Source organism: Berghia stephanieae, chromosome 10, assembly GCF_034508935.2.
Source record: "Berghia stephanieae isolate SIO BIC M18660-M18661 chromosome 10, UCSD_Bste_1.3, whole genome shotgun sequence".
NCBI classification, from domain to species: domain Eukaryota; kingdom Metazoa; phylum Mollusca; class Gastropoda; order Nudibranchia; family Aeolidiidae; genus Berghia; species Berghia stephanieae.
In genome coordinates, this window is record NC_088369.1 from 18840374 (window position 1) to 18850373 (window position 10000).

Here is a 10000-nt window from a genome sequence, read left to right on the forward strand (position 1 = left end):
ATAATTACATTATTACTAATAATGAGTGAAATTAAATCTAAAGGGCTAGTACCCTTTCTCCGCCCCACCCCCATCCGTCTTCTTATCCAGCATTTTAATCCCACCTCTTCTGTCAAATACCCTCTCTCTACGTATTCTTCATTGTTGACAATATCTATGTCCCTCCTAATTGGATTCAATAGTCTGACGTCACGTCCGCCCAGCAGCGAGCAGCTTGTCTAAACAAAGAAAATCGGGACTTTTTATTCTTCATGATGGCTAGAACTTTTCATATGTCTTGTGATCAAAATGTGTAAAAGTCAAAACATGATCAGATTTATAATGTCTTTTCATCTGGATACGCTTTTATGCTCGTCGGAGAAATATTTCATAAGGTCTTCCGCCAATGTTCCGATAGTTTTAGAGCCAGTTACTTAGTTACCACGAGGGAAGTGACGTTACGACTGTTGAAGCGTATTTTGGTCCTTCTGTAGATAGAACGAAGTTGACGCCACGCAGGTCTTTATTATTGTTTTTGTTTTGTTTTTTTTGCCATCCGCGTTTATGAGTAATTCTCACTAAACTGTATTAGCCAGACTATGAAAACGTTCACTTTTACACATAGTCTGTGGGCTGGTCCGATTTATTTCCGAACGGCAATGTTGTAAGCTTCTTAACCAAGCGCATACTATCGTTTAAGAGTATTTTGTGTTGATTTGAGAGTGCACTGGAACATAGCTTGTCAGCTTGATATAGATAGTTTGCACTTGTCTAGGAAGCTCACAACATTGTCATCCGGAAGTATAACGGACCAACACACAAAACTATGTGTAACCTAAAACGTTTATATTGTGTTTATTACAGTTTAGTGTGAATTTCTCATAAACGGGGTGGCAAAAAACAATAACAAAGACCTGAGTGACGTCATCTTCATTCTATCTATAGCGCCACTCTCTCTCTCTCTCTCTCTCTCTCTCTCTCTCTCTCTCTCTCTCTCTCTCTCATAGTCATAATCAAGCCTCGTGTCTAATCTATGATTACCACGACCAGAAAAATGGGACTGAGACTGACGATTGATCTGGCGGTCAGAACAGGAGAGGTTTTTTATCTAAACGCATAGCATCAATATAAATCATCTTTATTCATCGAAAGTTTTGTGAATCTTGTTGATAAATTCGCTGCATTCTGCTACGATAATATGACAGTGCCGAAATTCAGCGTGTCACTACTCGGCAAGTACTGTATCACCGCTCGTCGATTTAAATGACGAGAAAATCTTATATAATTGCAGAGATCTATGCAACATTTTTAGATGGTAAGGTAGCGATTTCGAGATTTTAGGATGCTTTTTCGACTGATTATTACATACACTTTTTATTTGTCTGGTAAGTATAGTTATCTTATCTACATGTGTAGTGTGTAGAATTTTGTTAAGTTATGTCGTTAAGGATATTAATTCTTTTTATTTATTTATGGACAAAAGCAGGGGAAAAAAACAACTTTACTTGAAACAGTGATCTTGTGTCGGACATAAACTAAACTAAAATGAAATAAATATGAAATTCCCTTTATTCATTCCCCAAGGGAAAATGTGTCTATTCGAAAGGAAGACTGGATAGAATAACCCAGGCGTCAGCCGTAGTGCAGTGCTGCAAAGTGAGCTATGGGCGAGGTGACTTGCTGAAAGCCACCCACCTCGCCGGGTACTCGATCTGGGTGTCTTTTGGTTACGAAGCAGAGACCAATCACTGAGCCACGCGGGCCCATAATAGCACTTTTAGGGGATAGATCACGTGATATGCGGCTATGTGGTCTTGTGGTATGACACTCGCTTTCGGATCGGAAGGTCTTGGGTTTGAGCCTCGCTGGGCGCATTGTTGAGTCCTTGGAGAAGTCTCTTTAACTACATTATCTCACCGTACTCAGGTGTAAAATGATTGTCTGGCCGTAACAGCGATGTCTCTGTCCGAAAAATAATAATTGTAATCTCGACTAACAGGCGTCATGTCCCGTCCAAAATGTTAAATGTTGCTGTTGGCCAGGGCCCACTGTAAAGCGCTTTGAGCACGTATAGTGGATATTGCGCTATATAAAAGCTCAATAGCAGTAAGTAGCCTATACACACAAATACACAAAGCATTCAGGAACTAGCCCTAGCCTGGCTCTCCGCTACCTTTAGCTGTAGGCCTACTCGAGCGTGATGTGAGGAAATACATTGCATTTGAAGATATTAAGTGGGTTTTGGTGCCCCTGTTATAACTAATCAGGCTCTCAAAAGTCTTTCTATAGCCGATAAATTTTACTACAGGCTAAGAAGGAGGAAAAAAACGGGATTTTAAAACCTTCTTATAACCGGGTCCCTGTTATACATAGGTTCCACTGTATTACCCAATTAGACGTGCCAAGAATTTTACAATCTGAACTCAGTATTTATTTAATAAAAAAGATTTCATCACCCCCTCCCTGTCCCCACTTACCCCCCCCCCCCCCCCTTCCATTCCACCACAAAGCCTTGTCATCAGAGGCCGATTACCGATGTCCCACACGATTACAAAGAGACGAATACCTCAAAGTCTTCGGGGATCGCTGTTACCGCTTTGAAGTCAACCGGATCAAAATATTCCAAGACGCCTTGGAGCAATGCAAGAATGATGGCGGTACTTTGGCCATGCCAAAATCCGAGAAAATCAACGACTTTCTGAAAAATGAACTGGTAAATACCTACAAGAAAGCGGATAGCCATTTTTGGATTGGTATCGAATCTATTATGATACCTCTAAATCCAAGGCAGACAAAAAAGCAGATAAATTGGTTAGATAACCCGTATTCGATTCGTGGTTACGTCAATTTCTATAAACCTATTGCTGAAACCAATTTTGGATGTGGATCGATACTCCCACGAACTGGATATTGGTATCTGATCGAATGCGAAAGAGACAGCGTTTTTTATTTATACAAAGACAATTCAAAATATCGATTTATTTGCGAATATGATACAATAAGGCCGAAATCTAAAACGACAAGTACAACATCCACCACCCCAACAACAACAACAACACCATATACAACAACATCAACAACGCCGGCTAAGCCAACAACAACAACAACAACAACATCTACTACAACATCAACAACGCCGGCTAAGCCAACAACAACAACAACAACAACATCTACTATAACATCAACAACGCAGCCTAAGCCAACAACAACAGAATACCAATGTCCAATTATAACCTGTGAACTGGATTGTGGAATGTCAGGCTACAACACTGACCCAAGCACGGGCTGTGTGTTATGCTCGTGTAATCCCTAACATCAGCAACAAACTTTTAAGTCATTTGTAACAGAAATCACAACAACTTCAGGAACAGAGTCAAAAGCAGCAGTAGCGGTAGCAACAACAGCAAAAAGAAAATCAAATAGTTACGACAACAACAGAATTTTCAGCAATAATTTACATCAACGGTCTATCGTGAATAATATGTACATATTCTTTCTAATTATCGTTACCATACAGCTAGGATAATAACAACAACAACAATAGAAACAACAACGACAAAAAATAGCAATGAAAAAACCCCAACTACAATAGAAAAAAACAACAACAACTATATAGACAACAACTCTCCAGCAACAACAGTTTACGTAACAACACTCCATCTTGGATGTTATGTTCATATGCTTTCTGATATCTCTATTATAGAGCTAAGCCATTGGTAACAATAGCAACAACAAGAACAACAACAAGAGCAAGAACAACAATGGAGAGGACAATGGCAACAGCAAAAACACCAAGAGAGACAGTATCGCCAACAGCTATAGAAACAACACGAACTCTTGAGACAATAACAGTATCGGCATTAGTAACAACAGCAATAGAAACAGAAAACGTCAACAACAAAAACACAAAAAGAGACAGCATCGCCAACAGAGATAGAAACAACAATTGTTGACACAGTATCGGCAATAGTAACAACAGCAATAGGAAGAGCAATGACAACATCAACAAATACTAATAGAAAAAGCAACGACAAGAAAAGCAAAAGAAACAGCAACAACAGTCGTGTGGTATGACACTCGCTTTCGGATCGACAGGTCCTGAGTTCGAACCTCGCTCTGCGCATAGTTGAGTCCTTTTGAAAAGGCAATTTACTCACATTCTCTCGCCGTACTCGTGTGTAAAAATGACTACCCGGCCGTTAGCAGCATTATCTCTGTCAGATAAAAATTATAATATCGCCTAACAAGAGTCATGTCCGTAACACGTAGCACTATCATTATCATACAGATCGTTGATTCGTAACAATAACAAAAACAACATCATTAAAAACAATTAAAACACAAGAACAACAAACACAACAACACCAACAACAATAACAACCACAGGAGTGACAACAACAACAATAATAGAAACAGTCATATCGTGGGTATTTTAGTAAGGAGAGACTGAATTTCTTTATTTCTTATTCAAGGAAAAACATTACAGATCGTCCATTCGACAACAACAACAAAAACAACATTTGAAAAAAAAAAAACAAAGAAAAAAACAATTATTGTAACATCAACAAAAGGAGTAACAACGACAACTACAACAACAACAAAAGTAATAGCTACAACAACAACAACAACAACAACAACAACAACAACAACAACAACAGTATTAATAACAACAAAAACAACAACAACAGTTTGTAACCACGTCATATCGTGGGTATTTTAGTGAGGAGAGACCTCATTTCTTTATTTCTAATACGTAGGACTATCATTGCAGATCGTCCTCTAGTAACAAAAATAAAAACAACATCAAAAAACAACAATTATAGTAAAAACAACAAGAGGAATAACAACAACAACAACAACAACAACAGAAGCAATAACAAAGCATCACCTGAAATAGAAATTATAGAAACAACAAGGACCACAGCAGAGGTATCAGCAACAGTCTAGTAACCACGTCTTATAGTTAAATAACAATGTGAAATTGAATGTAAGCTTCAATTTAATATACGAAAACAGATACCTGGTACAATGGATGTTTCGGATTTCCCCTTTATCAACAAAACAAGATGAATGAAACACTACAGACGAATGAGATAATTTGGTAGTGGCGTTAACACCACATTATCTCATTCATCTGTAGTGTATTATTCCTCCTGTTTTTTTTATAAAGGGGAAACCCGAAACGTCCATTTTATCTGTTTTCGTATATGAAATTGAAACTTACATTCAAGTTCACATTGTTACTTATTTCTTCGAGCTTCGAGCAGCAACATTTACATAATATATAGTTATAATTGTATATGTTATGGAATAGAGACTACATTTCTATATTTCTAACACGAGACACTTTCATACAGCTCATCCATTCCTTACAACAACGTCATCAATAACAATTATAGTAACAACTACAACAAAAACAACAAACGTAACAGCTACAACAACAACAACAATAACAGCAAAAAGAACAGTAGGAACAACAACAATAATAATAACAGCAGCAACAATGATAATAACTACAATAACAATAACAGCAACAACAATAATAACAGCAACAACAACAATAACTACAATAACAATAAGAGCAACAACAATAATAACAGCAACAACAACAATAACAGCAACAACAACAATACCAACAACAACAATTACAGTAACAACAACAACAACAGTAGTAACAACATCATAAAAGCAACAATAATAACTACAATAACAATAACAGCAACAACAACAATAATAACAACGACAACAACAATAACAGCAACAACAACAATAACAACAACAACAACAATAACAGCAACGACAACAACAACAATAATAACAACAATAACAACAATAATAATAATTACAACAACAATAACAGCAACAACAACAACAATAACAACAGAAGCAACAGTTTGTAACGATGTCTTGTCATGTATCTTGTGTAGGACACAACGTTACTTTATTTTTTTTAAAATAATTTGTAACATTATCATTCAGCTCAGCCATTCGTGACAACAACAACAACTAAAACCAATAGAAATAACAACAAATATAACAACAACAACAGCGGCCGCAACAACAACAACAACAACAACAACAACATAACAAGAACAAAACTAGCAACAACAACGACGACGACAAAAGCAACAACAGCAAAATTAACAACAGCCACTACAGAGGCAGTAGGAGGAGGAGGAGGAGTAGGAGGAGGAGGAGGAGGAGGAGGAGGAGGAGGAGGAGGAGGAGGAGGAGGAAGAGAAGGAGAAGGAGGAAGAGAACGAGGAGCAACAGAACAGAAGCAACAGTTTGCTTCTTCAATCTTCATCCCACAGTGGGTATGGCCAGCGATGAAACTTTTCCATCCTCTTCTGTCTTTGTCCAGTCTTTCACATCATCTGCCAGAGCATACCAGATTTCTCCAGCTCAACCACCACATCGTCTCTCCTTTTTTTTTAAATACGTTTTTACAAATAGAACAGTATTCGCTCGTGGTATTCTTATCCTGGTGCAGAAAGAGAAAGGATCTTGTTATATATTATTTTTAAAATGATTCTTTTTCCTTTTTATTTTGTTTAAAAAGACTTTGTCAATTGTCACGACGGTCACACGAAAGTAAAAATATCTACACACAGACATTTAATTTATTTTATAATTCATTTTTTTAAGGATAGCAATTTGTAAATGATGATGATGATGATGATGATGATGATGATGATGATGATGATGATGATGATGATGATGATGATGATGATGGTGGTGGTGGTGGTGGTGGTGATGATGATGATGATGATGATGATGATGATGATGATGATGATGATGATGATGATGATGATGGTGGTGGTGGTGATGATGATGATGATGATGAAGATGATGATGATGATGATGATGATGATGATGATGATGATGATGATGGGTGGTGGTGGTGGTGGTGGTGGTGGTGGTGGTGGTGGTGGTGGTGAAGACGACGAAAAAATAGGAATATGTGAAGGAGGAGGAGGAGTGAATATGGGGGAAGCAGGAGGAGAATGATGTTCGTTACTGCCCGATAAAGAGAAAACATTATTTGGAAGGAACGAAATTGACGCCATTCAGCTCTTCGTTATTGTTTTCAGACAGCCATTTTGGTGATTACTTCTTATCAAATTATATCAATCAGACTATATAAACGTTCCACGCTTAAACATAGTTTTGTGTGTTGGAACGTCATATCAGGCTAGCGGAAGTTGTGGGTCTTTTACCTTAACGCATAACTTCAATAGCGTTGTGAAGAACATTGAACCTAGAAAAACAAGATTACGGGTTGTTTATACAAACGATTAAACTATTATTTAAACCATTTCGATTTTTTTAAAGATAAGAAGAGACTTATCTAGATCAGAGCTGCTTGCTTGAAATGTTAAAAATTCATAGTTTCCGAAGGAAAAAAAAACAGAAAAGGTCACTATAAATAGCTTTACAAATAATAATTTCATCTGCCATCACCATGATCCAAAAATGATCCAAAGTCCTGAATACAGGATGTCAGAAACTAAACGTTCATTTTCAACAAGATTTATTGAGACAAAGAGGCGTGTGTCGCTCTGTGGCTGGAGCCGAAAATTTGTAATTCTACGAATTGTTTGTAGTACTTGGTAGGTCTGACTTAGATAATTCTGTGCCGTTCAAAGTTGTTATCAAAGTGCCAAATTAAGAGGCAGGCACTGGGATCAGATAAAAATCTGAAAAAAAGTGTTTATGAAACAGTGCTAGACAAGAACGAAACTATCGGGCAACCTCTGCGGTGTAATGGTAACACGTCTGACCGGTATTCAGGAGGTCTGAGGTTCGATCCCCGGTCGTCGAAGATTTTTTAGAGGGGGGGGGGGGGAGAGAGATAGCTTTTTTTTTATTTTCTTGTAATTTTTTTTTCTCTTGCTCTGTCTGGTACTGTTTCATATACAATTTATTTCAGATCTTCAAATAAAGATGATCGGAAAATACAAGAAAAGAATCATACAAAATTCCTCCCTTAACTCACTCAACCCTAACACGATATATCCATAGATACCGGTTACTTTTACCCCATGCATATTTATTACATTTTTCTGAGACAAATTATAGGCGTAGTATCAAAACTATTGATTTTTTTATTTTTACATGTTAATGGCAGTTAAATAAAACTATCTATGCAAATGTTCATTTTTAATACATTTTTTTCCAGTTTTGAAAAGTAGTAAAAGTAAAAATCTCTAGGATTGAGTGAGTTAACCCTCTCCTTAGCACTTAGAGCAGAATCGTCACATTTGTTACGACACAATATACATTTTTCTTATTCAGATTTATTTTGCACATCATGATGATCTTTTTTTTATTATTATTAATAAGAACACAAAGTTGTTTTGGAGTGAGATTGTTTGAGTTTTAAAAAATCAATTTTCTGCTGGGTAAGCCTGCCATTTTGGGGAAAATACTGAAAATGTTCTCGATTCACTGCTTATACCTAAAACAAGATGGCGGCGATTAGCAAAAATATCGGCTGTTGTCTTATCTGTCCCTCTCTGGCGGGATATTCGATCTGGGTACTTAGAAATACAGAGTTATAGTTATACGCCGATGCAGGCCGAACGAACGACTTACCGATCACGTGTTCAATTTTTTCTCTCGTCTAATCTCGTCACTCCGGAATAGAAAGAGGAGGTGGAGCTTATATGATATAACGCAATGAAAGTTCTGTCCGATGACGGGTGGGGGGATATCACCTCTCCAAAACTTACCTTATTATATGAGATCTTGAGATTCTTATCCAATCATCGATTGCTCGTTTGACAGTTCGCTTGTGAACAGTTAGGAGACCATCTCTTGATTTATGGGCAGGCGGCTTTCCGTAAAGGCGGTGAGTGTTGTATACATCAAAGAGTACCGCTGACCGATGGGTAAATAGTGGTTGTGTAACCCAAAAGCCCTGCCGACTCGACTGCAAGGTCTTGTATGTAATAGCTGCGTCACCATCTCAACGCTCCGGAATTAATTAGTGAGGCAGGACTCTCAGTATATATTAAAAAAACAAACAACGCTTTTGAATGACACGGGATACATCAGTGTGCTCGTCGCATTGAGAATTGAGAAATGAGATATAAATCAAGAAAATCGACCGGAAAATAAAGAAACTATCATTAAATTTTAAAAAATTGAGCAATATTTTTTTCAAGATCCATCTACTAGAAAAAAAAAATTTTCTAAACCTATTTTTGTGAAACAAAGATAAATGTTCTCCTTTTTGCAAGCTAATTCAAACAATGTGGTTTTCAAATTTATCGTATACGTAATCATTTGGAAGCTCCCGAGAAAGGTATTTTTGTGTAATCCCTTTCACACACGCGCGCGCACACACACACACACAAACATATACAAACAATACACAAACAATACACATCCCTGGTCATCTATTGCCTATATTATTAATGTTAATATATACATCCCATGCTGATTGTCCCCCCCCCCCCCCCCCCCCCCAAACCATTTACACCATCCAAGTACCAGTGGCCTTTTCTCTTTGATTTCGTATCATGGTCTATCCGAAGCCCAACACCTCGATCGTTTGTGGGTCAACCCCCCCCCCCCCGCCCCCCTTCCCCCACCTTCCCCCGTAATCAATTTATAATTTTCTCTCTGTATAGAGCGCCACATGCATAATTATATACTATTGAATGACACTGACCTTGCCCCTCCCCTAACACAAGCCAACAGCAACCCAAGCTATCCTCTATCACGTGACCTTAGATCCGATGCTGCATACCGCTTGAGAGTCTTCACTATCCAGATCTCGTTCATGGTCACGTGAGAAGGCTATATCCGTTCGGGATCGGCGTTCGGCGTCTCGTTCGGCCCGATTTCGTTAAAAATACTATTGAATGACACTGACCTTGCCCCTCCCCTAACACAAGCCAACAGCAACCCAAGCTATCCTCTATCACGTGACCTTAGATCGGATCCGATGCTGCATACCGCTTGAGAGTCTTCACTATCTAGATCTCGTTCATGGTCACGTGAGAAGGCTATA

At 38.0% G+C, this 10000-nt stretch overlaps 1 protein-coding gene across 2 annotated transcripts in view; it reads left to right on the forward strand.

Moving 5' to 3' along the window:
• LOC144980763 (uncharacterized) overlaps window positions 1-6594 on the forward strand; it is a 6944-nt gene extending 350 nt beyond the window's left edge. The window contains exons 2-3 of one of the 2 annotated variants that reach the window (XM_078928541.1): window positions 1030-1364; window positions 2490-6594. In XM_078928541.1, coding sequence (XP_078784667.1) covers window positions 1322-1364; window positions 2490-3292 — 846 coding nt within the window. In that variant the 5' untranslated portion in view covers window positions 1030-1321 and the 3' untranslated portion in view covers window positions 3293-6594. The remainder of the gene's footprint in view (window positions 1-1029; window positions 1365-2489) is intronic. The other variant, XM_078928540.1, reaches the window with a different exon arrangement.
• Window positions 6595-10000: the final 3406 nt, after the last annotated feature.